At 42.7% G+C, this 21,969-nt stretch overlaps 1 protein-coding gene across 2 annotated transcripts in view; it reads right to left on the bottom strand.

Moving 5' to 3' along the window:
• RET (ret proto-oncogene) overlaps positions 1-21,969 on the bottom strand; it is a 123,130-nt gene that overhangs the window by 39,575 nt on the left and 61,586 nt on the right. For both annotated transcript variants that reach the window (XM_073574779.1, XM_073574778.1), the window contains 7 exons: positions 20,819-21,100; positions 17,955-18,196; positions 9,625-9,826; positions 4,226-4,425; positions 2,869-3,148; positions 1,461-1,586; positions 382-492 (listed from right to left, as the gene is read on the bottom strand). In XM_073574779.1, coding sequence (XP_073430880.1) covers positions 382-492; positions 1,461-1,586; positions 2,869-3,148; positions 4,226-4,425; positions 9,625-9,826; positions 17,955-18,196; positions 20,819-21,100 — 1,443 coding nt within the window. The remainder of the gene's footprint in view (positions 1-381; positions 493-1,460; positions 1,587-2,868; positions 3,149-4,225; positions 4,426-9,624; positions 9,827-17,954; positions 18,197-20,818; positions 21,101-21,969) is intronic.

Raw genomic sequence — 21,969 nt, 5'->3', positions numbered from 1 at the left:
TGGCACATAGTTTTTAAGACATATGACAGTCACTTCTGCTATAAATGTTAGGCTGAATGGTTGTATTCTTCTCTCCTTCTGATCGGGTAGACGTTCAGACAACCGTTTCTTTCCTGTAGTGAGATGGGCAGAAGCAGTAGTCTTAGACTGATGGTGGAAATGGAGGGCAGTATAGGTCTATTATAGATTAGTTGGGCACAACCTATGGCCACACTAACCAGCATTTTTCTGGCTGCTTCATTTAAATCCTGAAGAGGAGCCACCATGACAGAGGCGAGGCGAATGAGATTTTTAGCTGATACTAAAAGTTATTCTAGGCCCAGTTTACTATTTTGTCAAATTGAGAGAAAACTAAAGTATGTAAAATAATAAAACACGCACTTGTGCAATCTTGGGGACAGATTTTAGAGTCTTTCTTCTCCACAGCATCACAAATCCCGTCAGGGCACGTAAGGATACTTGGTGTACAAGTAGAATAATTTTTAGTGATCCCTTTAAAACAAAGAAAAGGACAATATTAGTGAAGAATAGACAAGCATTCCTTAATCCAAGATTGTGCACAGCGCAAGGAAGCGGGTTATAAGAAGGGGATTGTACGTAATTAAGTGTTATTTCACATTGTATAAATATTATTGGAAACCCATATGTTATCAGCTGTGCATCTGAAAAGGTTTGTGCATTGATAATGACTGATAACAAACTGGTCGGAGAGAGTGGGGTGGGCATGCAATGGGAGGACATAGTGGTCTGTATTCTTTGCTTGCAAACACAAGAGGTAGGTAGCTCTATATGGAGAGCAATCCTTAGGACTCGCTCATGCCACTGTATAAATCAGACGAGTGCTATTTGAGGTTTTAATCGAACTGCGCACTGACCAATGTTATTCAGTGATGATGGGTTTTTTCCATTGACAATGTGTCTGTGAAAAAAAACAGACAAACCAAAAAATCGAAGCATGAACCAATTCACTCTGAAATAGGATGGGTGTCAGAAAAAAAAATAGCGAATACCATATGGAGTCAGAGTGTATCATCCAATTTTTACAGATACATTACAATTCTGTAGCGTAGGAAATGGTAAATGGTCCAAGAAAAGATTAATAGCTGCTGAGTAAGAAAACAGATTGTACACAGACAGCTCATGGATGAAAAGTGAGAAAAAAATAGGATACCACAATTCTAAATGAAAATCGGACTGATTTTTTTAATTCTATCTTGTGACCCTAGCCGAAGGTGTACATTGCTGTAGTCTGGAAAACCACATTGGGCCTACAAGCTAATTTCCCCATCAGTATGTCTTTGGAGTGTGCGAGTAAACCGTAGAACCCGGAGGAAACCAACGCACACACGGGGAGAACATACAAACTCCTTGCAGATGTTGCACTTGGTGAGATTTGAACCCAGGACCCCAGTGTTACCACCATACTGCAGACCTTATGAGATTGAGATTTGTTATCTTACCTCCACCAAATCCCTGTCTCCATTGGCATCTTCCAGTAAGGGACCCAAATCCACTGCATTCTTCACAATCCCGTCTGTTTTTGTTTTCTGAACATGACAGTGGACAATTTTCTTCATCCTTTATAGCTGAAAGAAAACAAGGATAGAGGAAAATGATGAAAATATATGTACCATTGGCTTCCACCTGAAATGTGTCAGCTAGCTGTGTTTTATGTGGCTTATTAATATTCTTAATGCAGAGAACTGTTACACCGGCCACACGTACACCTTCTAAGCACCGCCCCACTAACCGTGTGTTTCACTCTGCTCCACTCAGTAGCCGACCATCGCTCGGAGTTGCCTTGTGCTTCTTTTCCAGGTCTGCGGTTTGAGAGTCATATGGGGGCACGGCTGAACTCTGCAGGAATTTTATCCACTTTGTCCTGCAGAGATCTGCTTGCAGTAGGGGATATCAGGCGATTCCACCCTCCGTTCCTCACCCAAACCTAGGTTCCTAGTAGCTCAGTCTCTAACTTCCTGTATTGCTGTATTCCTTTTATGTCTCACCTGTTATCGACCAGACTTACCTTTTTGTTTATCATGATCTTTCCGCCCCTGACCTCTGCTACGAATTTTGAACCTGTGCTGCATGCCCTGACCTCGGACGTCTCACTACACTTTTGTCTCACCCACCTGTACTATATATCCAAGTCTCTGACCCTCCAGACAGCTGATGCAGTCCTAGGGACTGCCCTGGATTGGTGCCTGGTGTCCATCGGTGGCCTAGCCTACCCTCGCCATGGGAGGCTCTAGTGCATACCCTATAGACACATCACTGCACCCCTCCAGGGTAGGCCCGGCCTGTGGCTCAGTGGGCTCACACCCACCAGCATTAAAAATGGCATCACTCAATCTTCTTGTAAATCAAGTCTGTTAAGACCAAATTGGTGAGCTGAACCTGCTTTTTTGGCATACACAGGATTACACTTTATGCTGGAGAAGTCGATTTGTTTAATAACCAGGGCTTTGTAAAGCCTAATATGGCTTCTTATCATGGATATGTATGGTCTTTCATGACAAGACATTTTATATTTTTTTTGAGGTAGAAGTTATTTATCTAATAGAATCTATAGAAAAGAAGGCTGGAATAACCGAGCACACGTATTGCTAACACTTTCAATTTTCAAGGGGTAAAAGAGAACTGTTTGACAGAGGCATTTCAATGAACAGGGTAATTCCAACAAGCAATGTCCTTCATATATATGTTGCCCATATAAATGGGTGATACCCTTATTAACCCTTTTCTTGCTTATCTTGATTCAGGCGCTCAACACAATTTTGGGCAGTGTATATGCAAAATGGTGAGCACTAGTACTTTTAGAGCACATTATTGTTCAGCACATTACATTTAATGAATAGCGGCACTTACAAGTTCCTTCAATGATGACAGTTACTTGTGTCTTTGAGGTCTCGTTGCCTTGTGTCTTGGAGGGCTCCTTGATTGGTGCATTGGAGGCTAAAAGTGTATAAACGATCACCCGGCTATCATGGTTGGCCAAAGCTCTAGAATCATTAACAAATAGAGTGGCAAACATTTCCCCCGGTTCCTTCAGAATGTCAATGGCATGGGTGGTATTTGGAGCCTGAAGCGTGTAAATCACGTTGACACCTTTAAACAGTGAGCAGTTTTCAATGCATACTCTTCCAATCTGGATCACAAAAAAGACATTAGGTTACAATAACTTCAGAACATGGAATGACTCACATCTATTACAGTTTAAGTGCTCAAATGGGACAGAGACATGAAAAATGATCTGTGTATTGTACAAATGGTGGGTATGTTTTAAAGGTCTTTTCCACCTTTGGGGAGAATTTTTTTTCCTTCCTTAGAAGGTTACCCGTCAGATGATTCATGACGCCCAAGCCACTGGCACCATGAATCAGACCCTATCTGTACGATTGCAGCCAAGTATGTTTCTATCTGAAATAGTTCAATGTTTGCAGAGATAGCCAGGGACCATAGGAATAGAGGAGAATAGGGCTGCGCTGCCCCCCGAGGGCTATTCTTCACACCTCTCTAGTTGATTGTCAGGTTTCTTCCGATATACACACATGGGCAGGAAGATTCATATGACAGTTTCCATTTAAATTCATGTAAACCAGGCTAAAAATCATTTATGCGATTGGGTTTTATTACAAATGTTGCATCATGTGGCTGTCATAGGTTCTTAGTTTCTCTACACATTCAATTTGGATGTAGTCTGTGATCACAACTCAGCTATGAGGAGCTCACAAAACCACAGACAAGGAGTTAGGAAATGTGTCAGACAGTCATAGTGGCATGACTGATGGATTCTCAGTTAACTCATTCTGCAGCCACCCATACAGTGCAACACAGCATCTATAGAAGGCAAGAACATTTTTAATTGAATCCAATCCAAAAATATTTAGCCAAAATTACAAGCATTTAAGTTAAAAAACAAACAAACAAATATTCCCCAAAGGGTGGATAACCCCTTAAAGTGGTTATTCATCAAAAAGGGATACTTTTTAGAAATATGATCAGTATAATTATTAATCTGCATAACAGCAGTGACAGGAATGGCTGCACTTTTGTTAGCACAGAGCTAATGTAGGTTTTGGGAGTCCGGTAACATCTGGGCTATGGACACCTTGCCAAACAGCTAGACCCAGTTATGGCTCAAGCGATAGAGGGTCGTTCGCTTGTCCACATTATACAGACTGTGCAATAATGTATTCATAAACAAAGTGGGAAATAATATTACCTGGGCATAGCGGTTGGCATTACAGTTGACCGTGAACTGGTACGTTATATTAGGGAATCGAATTGTAACAGGCTTGATTGTGACATTGAAGTACAGCCTGAGCTCTCCACCAGGATGAGGGTATTCAACATCTCTCACCAAAACCACCACTTGATATGATGCATTTCTGTTTATGGAAATACTCTGGTTCAGCAGGAGCTCTGCCACAGAAGAAACAAGGACATTATATTGTGCCAGAAATGCCATGTACTGGGAACTATGCAAAACTGCAAGGACAACAATCCCAAACCGGGAATGCAATGAGGGGACCACAAAGTGGGTCAAGAAGAAAGTAGCTAATTAGCAAAATGTATAAAATGGCTTCAAATGTTCTAAAATGGATAAAATCCAGTGTGGGACCATCCAGAGCAGCAATTTTACCCACTGTTCTCTTCCATATGGACAGTGTGCATACAGAGATTCATAACCCCATATGGATAGTGTGCAGACAGAGATTCATAACCCCATATGGACAGGGTGCATGCAAAGATTCCTATCCCCATATGGACAGTGTGAAGGAGTGACTTCGTAAGAAGCATATGAAGGACCTGGAGTGGCCTAGACAGTCTCCAGATCTCAACCCCATAGAAAACCTTTGGAGGGAGTTGAAAATCTGTGTTGTCCATCAACAGGCCCAAAACATCACTGCTCTAGAGGAGATCTGCATGGAGGAATGGGCCAACATACCATCAGCAGTGTGTGCCAACCTTGTGAAGACTTACAGAAAACGTTTGACCTCTGTCATTGCCAACAAAGGATATATAACAAAATATTGAGATGAACTTTTGTAAATGACCAAATACTTATTTTCCACCATAGGTTGAAAAATAAATCTTGCCAAATCAGACAAGATGATTTTCTGGATTTGTTTTCTCATTTTGACTCTCATAGTTGTGTTCTACCTATGATGTCAATTACAGGCATTTTTCATCTTTAACCCCTTTCTGCCATATGACGTACTATCCAGTCCATGTGCCCTGGGACTAAATTCCCAAGGACGATTTAGAACGTCATGGTGATCAGTGGCCGGGTGTCAGCTGATTATCACAGCTGACACCGGGCACTATGTGTCAGGGGCGGTCACGGACCGCCCCCGACACATTAGCCCCTGGCACACTGCGATCAAACACGATCGCAGTGTACAGGGGGTTTAGGGAAGCATTGGCAGGGAGGGGGCTCCCTCCGTGCTTCCCTGAGCCCCCCGAAGCAGCGCGATGTGCTGCGCTGCTCCGGGGGCCTCCTTCCCTGCAGGTCCCCGGATCCAATATGGCAGCGGGGACCTACGGGGGCCTGCAGGGAGCCGGCTTCGTCACTACTGCTTCAAATCGCTGATCTGTCACATCGATCTGTGATGTGACAGATCAGCGATCTGTCACATGACAGTGATTTCCCCCCTGGCCCAGTATAATAAAGTTAAAAAAAAAAGTGTAAAAATAATTTATAAAAAAAAAAAAAAAAATCGCTATATAAATAAAAAAAAAGTAAAAAAATATTCCCTAATAAATTCATTTTTTGGAAATAAAAAAAACAAAAAAAACAATAAAAGTACACATATTTGGTATCGCCGCGTCCATAACGACCAGCCCTATAAAACTCTATAAAACTGTCCAATTAGTTAACCCCTTTAGCGAACCCCTTAAAAAACAAAGCAAAAAATAATGCTTTATTATCATACCGCCGAGCAAAAAGTGCAATAACGCGCGATCAAAAAGACGGATATAAATAACTATGGTACCTCTGAAAACGTCATCTTGTCACACAAAAAACGAGCTGCCACACAGTGTCATCAGCAAAAAAATAAAAAAGTTATAGCTCGCAGAATAAAGCGATGCAAAAATAATTATTTTTTATATAAAATTGTTTTCAGTGCATAAAATCGCCAAAGCATTAAAAAAGACATAAATGAGGTATCGCTGTAATCGTACTGACCCGAAGAATAAAACCGCCTTATCAATTTTACTGCACACGAAACGGTGTAAACGCACCTCCCAAAAGAAATTCTTGAAATACTGGTTTTTGTTCATTCTGCGTCCCAAAAATCGGAATAAAAAGCGATCAAAAAATGTCACGTGCCTGAAAATGGTACCAATAAAAACGTCAACTCGTCCTGCAAAAAATAAGACCTCACATGACTCAGTGGGTCAAAATATAGAAAAATTATAGCTCTCAAAATGTGGTGATGCAAAAACTATTTTTACAATAAAAAGCGTCTTTTAGCGATGACAGCTGCCAAACATAAAAACCCGATATAAATAGTAAATCAAACCCCCCTTTATCACCCCCTTAGTTAGGGAAAAATAATAAAATTAAAAAAATGTATTTTCATTTTCCCATTAGGGTTAGGGCTAGGGCTGAGATTAGGGTTAGAGGTGTGTTGGGGTTAGGGTTGGAGTTAGAATTGGGGGGTTTCCACTGTTTGGGCACATCAGGTGCTCTCCAAACGCAACATGGCGTCTGATCTCAATTCCAGCCAATTCTATGTTGAAAAAGTCAAATGGTGCTCCATCCCTTCCAAGCACTGCCATTTGCTCAAAGAGTGTTTTACCACCACATATGGGGTATCAGCCTACTCAGGACAAATTGCAAAACAACTTTTGGGGTCCAATATCTCCTGTTACCTTTAGGAAAATAAAAAATTGGGGGCAAAAATATCATTTTTGTGGAAAAAAATATGATTTTTTTATTTTCACGCCGGGGCGTTATAAACTTCTGTGAAGCCCAGGGGGGGTTCAAAGTGCTCACCACACATCTAGATAAGTTCTGTGGGGGGTCTAGTTTCCAAAATGGGGTCACTTGTGGGGAATTTCAACAGTTTAGGCACATCAGAGGCTCTCCAAACGCGACATGACACCCACAGACCATTCCATCAAAGTCTGCATTCCAAAACGTCACTACTTCCCTTCCGAGCCCCGACGTGTCCCCATACAGTAGTTTTCTCCCACATATGGGGTATCAGCATACTCAAGACAAATTGGACAACAACTTTTGCAGTCCAATTTCTCCTGTTACCCTTGGAAAAATAAAAAAATTGGGGACTAATTTTCACGCCCGGGCGTTATAAACTGTGAAGCACTGGGGGGTTCAAAGTGCTCACCACACATCTAGATAAGTTCCAATCCCAATTCTGCCATGCGCTCAAATAGTGGTTTACCCCCACATATGGGGTATCGGCGTACTCAGGACAAATTGCGCAATAACTTTTGGGGTCCTGCTACCCTTGGAAAAATAAAAATTGAGGGTGAAAAGATCATTTTTGTGGAAAAAATATGATTTTTTAATTGTACGGCTATACGTTATAAACTTCTGTGAAGCCCTTGGGGGTTCAAAGTTCTCACCACATATCTAGATAAGTTCCTTGGGGGGTCTAGTTTCCAAAATGGTGTCATTTGTGGGGAGGTTTCCACTGTTTTGGTACATCAGGGGCTTTCCAAATGCGACATGGTGTCCGATCTCAATTCCAGCCAAAAAAAGTCAAATGGCGCTGCTTCCCTTTTGAGCTCTGCCATGCGCCCAAATAGTTGTTTACACCCACATATGGGGTATTAGCGTACTTAGGACAAATTGCACAATAACTTTTAGGGTCCTGTTACCCTTGGGAAAATAAAAATTAGGGGTGAAAAGATTATTTTTGTGGAAAAAATATGATTTTTTACTTGTACGGCTGTACGTTATAAACTTCTGTGAAGCCCTTGTGGGTTCAAAGTTCTCACCACATATCTAGATAAGTTCCTTGGTGGGTCTAGTTTCCAAAATGGGGTCACTTGTGGGGGGTTTCCACTGTTTAGGTACATCAGGGGCTCTCCAAACGTGACATGGCGTCCGATCTGAATTCCAGCCAATTTTGCATTGAAAAAGTCAAATGGCGCTCCTTCCCTTCTGAGCTCTGCCATGCGCCGAAACAGTGATTCCCCCCACATCCGCAGACCATTCCATCAAAGTCTGCATTCCAAAACGTCACTACTTCCCTTCTGAGCCCCGACGTGTGCCCATACAGTAGTTTTCTCCCACATATGGGGTATCAGCATACTCAGGACAAATTGCACAATAACTTTTGCAGTCCAATTTCTCCTGTTACCCTTGGTAAAATAAAAGAAATTGGACCTGAAGTAATTTTTTTGTGAAAAAAAGTTAAATGTTCATTTTTTTTTTTAAACATTCAAAAAATTCTTTTGAAGAACCTGAAGGATTAATAAACTTCTTGAATCTGGTTTTGAGCACCTTGAGGGGTGCAGTTTTTAGAATGGTGTCACTTTTGGATATTTTCTATTATATAGACCCCTCAAAGTGACTTCAAATGTGATGTGGTCCGTAAAAATAAAATGGTGTTGCAAAAATGAGAAATCGCTGGTCAACTTTTAACCCTTATAACTTCCTAACAAAAAAAAAGTTTGGTTCCAAAATTGTGCTGATGTAAAGTAAACATATGTGAAATGTTATTTATCAAGTTTTTTGTGTGCCATATCTCTGTGATTTAAGGGCATAAAAATTCAAAGTTGGAAAATTGCGAAATTTTCTAAATTTTCGCCAAATTTCCATTTTTTTCACAAATAAACGCAAGTTATTTGAGTGAAATTTGACCACTAACTTGAAGTACAATATGTCACGAGAAAACAGTGTGAGAATCACCAGGATCCATGGAAGCGTTTCAGAGTTATTACCTCATAAAGGGACAGTGGTCAGAATTGTAAAAATTGGCCCTGTCATGAACGTGCAAACCACCCTTGGGGGTTAAGGGGTTAAAGTGGGCGAACTTGCACAATTGGTGGCTGACTAAATACGTTTTTTCCCCACTGTATATTCCCATATGGACAGTGGGCATGAATAGATTCATAACCCCATATGGACAGTGTGCATGCAGAGATGTATATCCCCATATGGACAGTGTGCGTACAGAGATTTTTATCCCCATATGGACAGTGTGCGTGCAGAGATTCACATCCCCATATGGACAGTGTGCATGCAGAGATTTTTATCCCCATATGGACAGTGTGCATGCGCAGATTCACATCCCCATAAGCTGCTCATCAATTAACAGGATGTATTAACTCCAGTCTACACTCTACATCCCAGAGTGCCTATTTATGCCACAATATGGCGACTGAACAGACTTATCAATCAGTATTAAAAATCTCTCATTAGGAAGCTACAATAGTGGCCATATTGTTTGCACTCCATTACACAAGCTCACCACTGAAGTAATTTGTATGGACGATAACCCTGATTTCTCTGTGCACTGCTCATCCACAGAATCAGCCATGTGGAGTACTCTGACGTTTAACACATCGTCTACAGAGAGTCAGCACCTAAGATCTTCATTTGGCAACTGAACAGATTGACATAGTATACATTTATTTTCTTACTAAATTCATGGACTGTTCCTCGAATCGTGCTGACATTTCTCCTGAATTGAATCTCCTTGAGGCTGTGCTTGATTTGGAATTTCTCAAGTACAAAGGTTTCATTGTTGATGATAGTTTCTGTGTATCTGTTGTGACTACTGTCTATTGAATAGACGGGTGTTGTGTCAAGATCATTGACCAACAGTGACCCAAGAACGGTGCCCTGTGGAAGCAGTAAACAGTAAATTAAACATTTTACTCTCAGTCATTGATGTAGGCCATTTCCAGGACACAAAATGTTGGTATTTCATATGTCAAGATCAGAAAATTCAACATCACTTAGACATCAATGATCTTCAATGAGTCAACAAAAATAAAGTAAGGGTGGTCACCCATTGTACACCCACTGTTACATTACTATAGTTTTAAGCTCTTCAATTGGAATAATAAAGGCAGAATCAGTATAAAACATGTTTGCAGGCTTTCCCATTTTCTACCCAAGGAGGATTTATTCAAGTGCTAAATGGAAGCTATCACAAGCAAATGACAAATGAAAATGGGTTTTTAGGTTTCATTTTTTAAATAAAACAATTATTTTTCTATATCGCAATCTGTATTAATAAAAAATGACATTATCTGGTAAACTATAAAATCTCCATTTTATCTATCACCTGTTAACCCAACAATATTGCGCCTCCTCAAACACTAAAGTAGACAAACTAACAGGTCCCAATGGCATATACCCACCACACCCCCAAGAACTGCAGGAAGTACAGTAATAGAAAGACTATTTCTAATATTTAAATGTTCCATAATTACAGTGTCTACACAAAGGACTGCCAAATAAAAAATGTGGTGCCACAGATAACAGTGGGGTAACACAGGGGTCAGTATTGGGCCTTCTTCCATGAATATATTTATTAAAGACCTTGTAAAGGACAGAGTACAATTTCAAAATTTGCATATGATAATAAGCTCTGCAAGGTAATCAATATAGAGGAGAATAATTAAATATTACAAAATGGATTGATATAAGCTGGAGGCTTTGGCTTAGAAACGGCAATTGAAGTTTAATGTAAATAAATGTAAGGTCATGCACTTGGGCTGAGAAATTAAAATGTATAATTATGTGCTTAATTGTAAAGCACTGGATAAAACTGTCACTGAAAAAGACTTGAGTGTATGGGTGGGCGGCAAACTCTAGTTTATTGACCAGTGCTAGGCAGCTACTGCCAAAGCAAATAAAATCACGAGATGCATTAAAGGAGGCATAGATGCTTATCACAAGAACATAGTTTTGCCTCTATACAAGTTAGTTACTAATGTAGTCACACTTGGAATACTGGGTACAATTTTGATCTACGGTGTATAAGAAGGACATAGCTGAATTAGAGAAGGTGCTGAGAAGAGCAACCAAGGTTGTTAAAGGAATGGGTGGACTGCAGAATACAGATTATACTTAATCAGTTTGGGAAAACGAAGGCTTATGGATGATCTTATTACAATGTACATATATATGAGGAGACAGCACAAAGATATAGAATGATCATTTTATTCTTAGGCCTGCAATGATGGCAAGGTGGCATCCTCTACATTTAGAGTGGACCTGGGCAAACTGAGGCCCGTGGGCCATATCCGGTCATCTGGCTGTTTCAGTCCGGCTCTCGGACCGAGAAAGCCAAAGGGATCAAACGGTAGTCCACAGGCCAGACCATGCCCTCCTTTACCCGCTGTCCATCCTCTGCCACCAACAGCGGTGAACATATTGGTGGAAGACGGGACCGCCAATTCCATCTTCCACCAATCAGCGGGTGAGATAGCAAATGCAAAGATTTAATTTCATCGAGCTGTTCCTGAGACTCCATGCACAGGAGACAGGAGCAGAGAGCTGGGGGAACCGGAGCGTGGTGGGTATGTTTTTATTTTTTTTTTATGTGTATGGGCGCCGTATACACGGAGGCCATGTGGGGCCTCATATTGTATATAGGAGCTGTGTGTGGGCTCTTATGGTATATAAAGGGCTCACATGGTACACAGGGGGTGTCAGCATACTTAGTTCTGGTCAATATTAAATGATAATTATTCATATTAATTGTAATTAATATTAATATTGTTCAGAATCATTTCAGAACAATGATTCTGGATCGGCCCTCCACAACAGTCATGGTTGTGGCTCCTCTGGAAAATTATCTGCCACCTTTGATAAAGGTCAAAAAGGTTTAATCTTGATCACACGATCCTTTACAGTGTGAGCATTGAGACTATGGATTATTTTCGGTGCGACTATAGAACTCTCTGCCACATAATGTTGTAATGGTTGATTCACTACAGAAGTACAAGGAGGCCTGGATGCCTTTGTTGAAAAATATAATATTACAGGGCATGGGCACTAGATTCTGTGATGGGGAATTGATCCAAGGAACTAGTCTGACTGCCGTATGTGGAGTTGAGTATACATTTTTCCCCTAATATGGGCAAATAGCATCTGCCATGGGGTTTTTGCCTTCCTCTGGATCAACATTTTAGGTTATGCTCCATGTACATGAGTCTTCTTTAACATTAAAACTGATAAACTATAATACATGAAGTCATTTTCTGATGATAGCTTCCCTTTATAGAGGACCTATCATCATGTCAAAAGTGACCTGTTTTTACTCCTATTTTATTCTCGCTGCTCCCCTGAGATTTACTTTGTTTTGTTTTTATTAAAGGGAATCTGTCAGCAGTTGTCTGCTATGTAATCTGACTCCATGATAAAAGACCTTGCCCTGTCCTGGATTTCCTCATACCTTTCTGACCGCACATTCAGCGTTTCCCACTCCCATGTAGGTAGGATAACCGACTGGGGGGGTGACCCACTTTTTGCCACAAACACGAGACAGACAGAATTCGTATACAACAGTTCCGTTTTTATTGGCCGTCCTTCTGACGACCACAGCAATTCACCACAGCAGCTTCACACTTCTCCGTACACAGGCCCGGGTACCTTCACTTCTTTTTTCCTGTAGTAGTGGCGTCTCTCGTGGCTCTTTTCACGGTGGCTGCCCTAGGCCCATCCACCACAGGGCTTCACCAGTCTGAGTATGCCATCCGTTTGGTACCCCCAGGTACCAAGTCATTCAGGGCCGTAGTCGCTGGAGAGCGGGAGGTCGGCCGGGGAGGTCGAGGGCCGGTGTCAGGGCCCGGGGGCCTGTCTTGTGCACTGGGCATGGGGGCGGGATCTGCTTGCGATGCCACCGGCTGGGCCGGGGGAACGTTCACTTTCCCTGGTGTCACGGCTCCCAGCAGACTTTCCCGCAGCTCCTTCAATAGCCGTGGATCTTCACCCTGCCATCTGGCATGGCCGGCCTCCAGGCCCAATGGCTCCGTGGGGGGAACTCGTGCAGATTCTTCCAACGGCTGTTCCAACAAGGTCCGCGGTATCGAGAATGGCTCCCAGGGGCAGGTCTCCCGACGGGATTCGATCTCCTGACGCCATTTCCATTTCAGACGCTTGAGGCTACGGCAGCTGCAGCATCGCATCTCGCTCGAGTTCCCGAAGCTCAATGGCGCCAAGCAGCCGCACCCAGTCTCTTCACCTGGGCCACTCCCTCTCGTGGGTGGGGCGCTGATCGGCCTCTCCACCCATCTTCCAAGGTCCAGAGTGGGAGGGCAGCTGTCTCCTGATGTAGGCCGTGCCCCCCAGGGGCGGATGCGACATAGTCCCAGAATGTCCAATATGGCTGCAAACTCCTGTGTTTCTTTTTGATGCTGAAATGCCACAGCCATTTTGACAGAACACTTTTCTGCTCCGGATCCACTTAATGGCAGCCAGCAATCATAAGCACAGTCCCAATTTGTAATCCACAGGGAAAAAATAAAATCTTCACCCCGTACAGCTTGGGGTCCTTTGGTACTTTGAGGCAGGCTTGCCGCTAAAGGTGTTGTATTTGCGGCAATAATCCTGCCGACTACGCCAAATGTAGGTAGGGTAACCGACTGGGAGGGGTGACCCACTTTTTGCCACAGACAAACACGATACTGAGACAGAATTTGTATTCAACAGGTCCGTTTTTATTGGCCGTCCTTCTGACGACCACAGCAATTCACCACAGCAGCTTCACACTTATCCGTACACAGGCCCGGGTACCTTCACTTCTTTTTTACTGTAGTCGTGGCGTCTCTCGTGGCTCTTTTCACGGTGGCTGCCCTAGGCCCATCCACCACAGTGCTTCACCCGTCTGAGAACGCCGTCCGTTTGGTACCCCCAGGCTGTCTTCGTCTGCGGCTACTGTCCTCTGGGCCACCCCCCGTGACCGCCTCAACTGTCAGTACCCTCCGGAGCCTTTCTACTGTCTCTTTCTCCTCAGCAGAGCTTCCTCTCTACTGTGCTCCTATCGCTGACTAACCCTTCCAGAACCTTCCCTCAGCCTTTTATACTTCCAGTTCTAGTAACTCCGCCCACCATGACCTGACAGTTTCTCTGACCAATGGAAGTTGTTCAGTCCCACTCTTACACTCTCCGCTACCCTCTAATGCTCAAACTACAATACTGCACCCTTTCTCATTATCTCAGCAGTTTCAGACCTACACTGCGCTACACCTCCGCCTTCCCACTACAGACAGGTCTGCCCGTCAGTCCACCTTCCCTACACCCACACTACCTCATCATCCCGCCCCCTCTCTGTTGGAGTCCCCCAAGGCTCTGTCCTGGGGCCCCTACTTTTTTCCACCTATACACTTGGCCTAGGGCAACTCATAAAGTCCCATGGCTTCCAGTACCACCTGTATGCAGATGACACTCAGATTTACCTCTCTGGCCCAGATGTCACCTCTCTGCTGTCTAGAATCCCAGAGTGTCTATCAGCCATATCCTCCTTTTTCACCTCTCGCTTCCTAATACTCAACGCAGACAAAACTGAACTCATTATCTTTCCTCCATCTCACATATCTTCCCTACCTGATCTATCTATTATGGTAAACGGCATCACGCTCTCTCCCGCACCTGAAATCCGCTGACTCAGAGTAACTCTCGACTCTGCCCTGTCCTTCAAATCACACGTGCAAACTCTTGCCACCTCCTGTCGCCTCCAACTCAAAAATATTTCCAGAATCCGTCCCTTCCTCAGTCCTCAATCTACTAAAACTCTTGTACATGCGCTCATCATCTCCTGCCTTGACTACTGCAACACTCTCCTCTGTGGCCTCCCTGCCAACTCTCTTGCACCACTCCAGTCTGTCCTCAATTCTGCTGCCCGACTAATCCACCTCTCTTCCCGCTACTCCCCTGTCTCTCCCCTCTGCAAATACTTCCATTGGCTCCCAATTCCCCAATGAATACAGTTCAAGCTACTAGCACTGACCTACAAAGCCATCCACAACCTTTCCCCCCCTATATCTCTGAGCTAGTCTCCCAATATCTTCCCTCATGTAATCTTCGATCCTCCCAAGACCTCCTACTCTCCTCCACACTTATTCGTTCCTCACACAACCGCCTCCAAGAATTCTCCCGAATATCCCCTATCCTCTGGAATACCATGCCTCAACACGTCCGATTATCCCCCACCCTCGGATCCTTCAAATGGAACCTGAAAACCCATCTTTTCAGGAAAGCTTACAGCCTGCAATAACCATTCTGCTGCCTCACCACCGCCTGAGCTGCTGCACCCCCGACCTTCTGTCTCTTCCCCACTATCCTGTAGAATGTAAGCCCGCAAGGACAGGGTCCTCTCCCCTCTGTACCAGTCCGTCATTGTAAATTTGTTTACTGTTAACGATATCTATAACTTTGTATGTAACGATATCTATAACTTTGGATGTAACCCCCCTTCCCATGTACAGCACCATGGAATTAATGGCGCTATATAAATGAATAAATAAATAAATAATAATAATAATAATAATAATAATAATAATAATAATAAATAATAAATATAGGGACTGAGACTCTGATTTCAGCACTAGATAAAGTGTTTATCCCTGCTGGACTAGCTGCCCCTTGTCACTCCTGGTCCAAACATGCCCCCCACAATGGATAGAAGCTTATGGTCAAATATACAGTTAGGTCCATATATATTTGGACAGAGACAACATTTTTCTAATTTTGGTTCTAGACATTACCACAATGAATTTTAAACAAAACAATTCAGATGCAGTTGAAGTTCAGACTTTCAACTTTCATTTGAGGGTATCCACATTAAAATTGGATGAAGGGTTTAGGAGTTTCAGCTCCTTAACATGTGCCACCCTGTTTTTAAAGGGACCAAAAGTAATTGGACAATTGACTCCAAGGCTATTTCATGGACAGGTGTGGGCAATCCCTTTGTTAAGTCATTCTCAATTAAGCAGATAAAAGACCTGGAGTTGATTTGAGGTGTGGTGCTTGCATTTGGAAGGTTTTGCTTTGAAGGAAACATGCGGTCAAAGGAGCTCTCCATGCAGGTGAAACAAGCCAACCTTAAGCTGCAAAAACAGAAAAAAGCCATCCGAGAAATTGCTACAACATTAGGAGTGGCAAAATCTACAGTTTGGTACATCCTGAGAAAGAAAGAAAGCACTGGTGAACTCATCAAAGCAAAAAGACCTGGGCGCCCAAGGAAGACAACAGTGGTGGATGATTGCAGAATAATCTCCATGGTGAAGAGAAACCCCTCCACAACAGCCAACCAAGTGAACAACACTCTCCAGGAGGTAGGCGTAACAATATCCAAATCTACCATAAAGAGAAGACTGCATGAAAGTAAATACAGAGGGTTCACTGCACGGTGCAAGCCACTCAAAAGCATCAAGAATCAAAAGGCTAGACTGGACTTTGCTAATAAAGCATCTAAAAAAGCCAGCACAGTTCTGGAAGAACATTCTTTGGACAGATGAAATCAAGATCAATCTCTACCAGAATGATGGAAAGAGAAAAGTATGGCGAAGGCGTGGTACTGCTCATGATCCAAAGCATACCAGATCATCTGTAAAACACGGCGGAAGCAGTGTGATGGCTTGGGCATGCATGGCTTCCAGTGGCACTGGGTCACTACTGTTTATTGATGATGTGACACAGGACAGAAGCAGTTGAATGAATTCTGAGGTATTCAGAGCCATACTGTGTGCTCAGATCCAGCCAAATGCAGCCAAACTGATTGGTCGTTGTTTCATACTACAAATGGACAATGACCCAAAACATAAAGCCAAAGCAACCCAGGAGTTTATTAAAGCAAAGAAGTGGAACATTCTTGAATGGCCAAGTCAGTCACCTGATCTCAACCCAATTGAGCATGCATTTCACTTGTTAAAGACTAGACTTCAGACAGAAAGGCCCACAAACAAACAGCAACTGAAAACCACCGCAGTGAAGGCCTGGCAGAGCATCAAAAAGGAGGAAACACAGCGTCTGGTGATGTCCATGAGTTCAAGACTTCAGGCAGTCATTGCCAACAAAGGGTTTTCAAACAAGTACTAGAAATGAACATTTTATTTACGATTATTTAATCCGTCCAATTAATTTTGGTCCCTTTAAAAACAAGTTGGCACATGTTAAGGAGCTGAAACTACTAAACCCTTCATCCAATTTTAGTGTGGATACCCTCAAATGAAAGCTAAAAGTCTGAACTTCAACTGCATCTGAATTGTTTTTGGTAATGTCTAGAACCAAAATTAGAAAAATGTTGTCTCTGTCCAAATATATATGGACCTAACTGTACAATGTGCACAGAAAGCTGTGGTGTAGGCGGGATCAGCATTCTGAGCTCTGCTACATCTATTGCAAACTTCTGCACCCAGTAAAGTGACAAATCACTGGAATAAGGGTCTCTTTGTCCTTATTATGCTGAGCTCAAACGAAGTAACACAAACCTGGTGCCAGATTCCCTTTATATCTGTGGTACAGCCCCAGAGGTATGGGGCTTTTTACTTAGGGCTAATTTTTATGGTTGTTACCAATGAGATGTTGCTCATAGGGCAATAATGCAAAGCAGCCTAAAGAAACGTCCCCTTGGTAAAGACCATAGAAATTAGCACCAAACAGAAAGGCCATTAAGGTGGATTAAAAAAAAAAAAACAACCTGATTACTCAAGGAATAGCGCAAGTAAAATATGAGCAAAAAGTGGCAACTTTTGTCCTGGTGATAAGCACTCTTTAAAATGTAGTGAAATATTTACTTGGAGATTTTAAAATGTGAAATCTGCAGAACACATCACAATACAGCTACATCAGATTTTAATATTTGTAATATGCAAACAGAGAAAGAAACAATCTAGTTTATATAGAGAAGTAATGCTCCGTCCCTGCTGGCCTCGCACCAGACATAACAGTACTTGAGCCCCTGAATCATGCACTGCCACAACGGGAGCTTTTCTTTAAAGGATTTTCAATCACTTACTTTCTTTCTTTCATATTCTACTGTAACATTTGCAGTATCCATTCCATCTGGTAGGAAAGGAGGGCTGTCATCTTCATCATAAACCTGGATCCGGAATGATTCCATGACCTCCACCGCTGTGGTGTTGTTCCTTACCATGCATTCAACTACGAGATCATACTGCTCCCTCTCTTCTCTGTCCAAGGGATGAAGCAGGACAACTTCAGATGTGACAGGTGTGTACTGGAAAGGGAGGTGTTGGTCTGTGTAGGAAAGGCAAAGTAATTATACGTTGTTTTTTTTCCATTAAATTTCTTGATTTAAATCTATAGAGTTTCATTTTCAAGATCCCGTAAGAGAACAATCTTGGCAAAGGACCTTCCACATTCCAACAATCAACAAGTCTAGACGTTACCTACTCCTAAATCCAAGCCCCACAATAACCTTGTATATCAGGAGCACAGTGCCTTCCATGCCTTCTTCCTGATCTTTGAAGATTAGCCTTGAATGAACATGACACCTAGCTAATTTTCACATAAAACCTATGGCCGGATCAAAGATTGATATTTAATAATTTAAGTAATTGACTATGCTTGATCTGCTTGGGCACCAGAATATGCATGGGGCTAGGGTATCTAAAAGGCCAAATTAGTAGAGTCTACAATAGTACACCTTATTATTAAAAAGGCAATTCAGGTACAACTATTTGGACTGCATTACAAATTTACCAGTACATGGTTGCTTCATCAAGCTGACTGTTCTGCAAAATCTATCAGAGCTCTGCCAGCTCTCTAGACTCCCCCTAGTTTCTCAGTTTAGTTTTAGAGATAGGAGTGGGGAGGCAGAGGGGCCTGTGCACCGCAGATTAAAGGGAACGGTCACATTTTCCCCAATATGAACTAAAGTCACCACCCCTAACTGCTATATTACTATAGTCCATTGATCTGTATGTAACGCAGTGAAATTCTCCCGGTGAACTCGCCTCTGTACCGTGTGACTTTCTCACGGTGCTAGCGGAGATCTCATCGAGGTCATGGCAGTTCAGCTCGGCTGGGAACACAGCCTCAGTGACCGGAGGTAACCTTGAGGACGTCACCGCCTGTCACTGACGCTGCGCTCGCAGCAGCTCATTCGCCAGTGGTTCTCAGCATGGACGGTCGCATCTTTGCACCGTCCAGGTTGAAAACAAATTATCCCCCAGACATGGATTACAGCATGGGACAGAACGACAGACAGGTGAGGGATATTTTTGTTTTTTATTTCTGTTTTATTACAGGAGAACAAGGGCTTCGGAAGAATAGGTGTTAGGCGAGTATAACTGTGTTTGCTATTTTTAAATAAAAATGGAAAACTGTTTTGTGTTATTTCTAATAAAATAATTTATTCTGGTTGTGTCTTAATTTAACATGTAACTATAGGATTAGTAATGGATGTGTGTCTTATAGAAGCCTCTCCATTGCTAAGCTGTGGGCTTGATGTCACCTGACAATACAAAGATGACATCAACCCCATAAATATTAATCCCACTTGCCACTGCTACAGGGCATGTGGCAAAAGCCAGGCAAAGTGCAAGAATTGGATCATCTAATACATGTGCCTTTTCTGGGCGCTGCGGGCTGCTATTTTTAGGCTGGGGGGGGCAATATCACCAGCCTGAGAATACCAGCCCCCAGCTGTCTGCTTTAGCAAGTCTGGTTGCCAAAAATTAGGGAGGAGGGAACCCCACACTGTTTTTTTTAACATTTATTTAAATAATTTAAATAGTTCATTTAAATGATAATTTAGAAAAAAGAGCGTGGGGACCCCTCTATTCTTGACAACCAGCTGTGCTAACGCTAACAGCTGAGGGTTACAGTCCCCAGCTGTGAATTTTGCCTGACTGGTTATAAAAATAGGGAGGAACCTACGCAGAGTTTTTTTTTTAAATTATTTATTTATAGCGCAGGAGAGGCTGATGAATACTCTCATCAGCCGCTCCTACTCTTACTGTCATTAGCAGCAGCAGGTGTTGGATGATGGGAGAGGTAGTCCCATCAGCTGACACCAGTGACCGGAGGTAAACTTTATACCTCCGATAACAGCTGAGCACTCACGCTGTCTTTTGACAGTGTGGGAACCGCAGCTCTCTGACCCGCGTGGATGGTTTAATCGCCAGTCAGATGCGGTGACAGCATAGCAAACACTATATTGTTGGGCCCCCAATTCAAGTGAATGAGGTTCGGGTCCGCTCTGCTGGATGAAAGGGTGTATGGTCACATCATGCAACCTTGCAGCCTACCTTCTAGATGTAGCGGAGCTCACTGTGAGGTCACATAGTGTTGTCCTTGACTTTTTTGCAGCAAATACGCTGCAAAAAAAGTCAACTTGCGTATTTGAAGATTTTTTTCACCATCCATTCAAGTCAATGGGTGAAAAACGCTGAAAAAACGCTGAAAAGAAGTGACATGCTCTGTGTCAAAAAACGCTGAAAAGCACAAAATTCTGATGACAAAAAAAAACAACGCATTTCAGAGTCTGAAAATTAATCAAGGTTTGAAGATTGCAGACTTAATTTCATAAAAGGTGTCAATATCCTTGAATCCTGATCCCTGACTTAAATCTGCAGTGAATGATCTGGTTCTCAGGTGGGTGAGGTTCTAGGGCTTTTTTAGTTTTCACACTAGATCTCCTTTGTATTAAATAATAAGGGGGTTATCAACTATCAAAATGTATATTATATCTTTTTTGTATGTCAGCAACTGATCAACAAGAGAAAAGTGACGCATCTAATCTCCTGGCACCAATCATTAATACCGTATAGGGCACTGGCCATCCTAAAACAGGATTATGTCCTTCTGTAAACGTCAAGACTTCACACTTGTCATGAATGGAGGTATGGTCATTACCCAATATTAAGGTGTAGCTGACACTGACATTTGGACACTGATGAGCATGGACGTGTGGATAGAACTGGAAGAATCTGCCCGGTGGTCGGTTCTCTTTGATGTGGAAAGAAAGTTGAGGGTCCCCGAAGCACAAGTCCTTGGGTTGCAGCGCGGAGCAGTTGGGGATTCTGTAGTCTTTAAGTGACAGGCTAATGTCAGTAAATGTCAGGGGCTTGTCGCAGACCTGATCTTCAGCAGTAGACACCATTACTTTGAATCGTAATATGTATATTGATAGGCTTCCTATAAAAATAAATAAATAAATGAGGACAGCAATGAAAGTGAATATTCCCATCTATCACAAACTGTTCTAACAAAGCAAAAGCTTAAAGATTTATAAAGCTACCCGCCTTGCTGGCTTAATGAATTCTCTAATGCCAAAGAGGTTATCCAGCACCTTTAACTTGAGAGGCGCTACTGACATGGGGTCTGGCGGCTTCTTGCCAGATATTGGCAGACAGTCCAATTAATACAACATGTACCCAATATGTGACAGCCAGGCATGATGGGCATCTCCGCTGTGGCAGTGAGAGGCACTGGATGAAGGTCTTTAAAGGGTCTTTTGTTTTTCGCTGAAAATCCCTTGACTTTTATTGTCAAAGGACATATCTGAAAAAAGTATGTTGTGAGGACTAGAAAAGTCCTAAGGTTGCAGGTCAGTTAGCTCAATTTAGCAAGTGCAGGGGATTTACAGCCTCCAAGGACACACACGTACGTGTAAAATAATCCAGCAAGGAGAGTGCTAAAAACATTAATTCCCTTACCAGCCAATGATGTACATCATATGGTAGCTAATGGTGAGGGCTCAGAGGCAGAACTATACAGCGGACACGACCTGTAATTGGAGCTAGCTCAGATGGCAGCAGTTGTGGCAATTTAGGGACCTGGCTGCTGCAATAGGAATATTATTTTTCCCACATGAGCATTGGAAAAAAGGGTCAGAATTGCTGTTTTTTTCAGTCACCTTTTCTCCCTTTAAAAAAAAAATAGCAATCAAAAACTAATGGTGCCCATACTTGTGCTGATAAAGACCACAGCTTATCCAGCAAAAGACAAGCCCTCAAACAGCGCCACCGACGGGAAAATAAAGACGCTATGGCTCTCAGAATATG

The sequence above is a fragment of the Dendrobates tinctorius genome, unplaced genomic scaffold (assembly GCF_039654945.1).
Source record: "Dendrobates tinctorius isolate UK_male_01 unplaced genomic scaffold, ASM3965494v1 ptg000040l, whole genome shotgun sequence".
In the NCBI taxonomy this organism is placed as follows: domain Eukaryota; kingdom Metazoa; phylum Chordata; class Amphibia; order Anura; family Dendrobatidae; genus Dendrobates; species Dendrobates tinctorius.
Note: the sequence above shows the minus strand (reverse complement) of the source record. Positions and strands in the feature narration are given on the sequence as shown.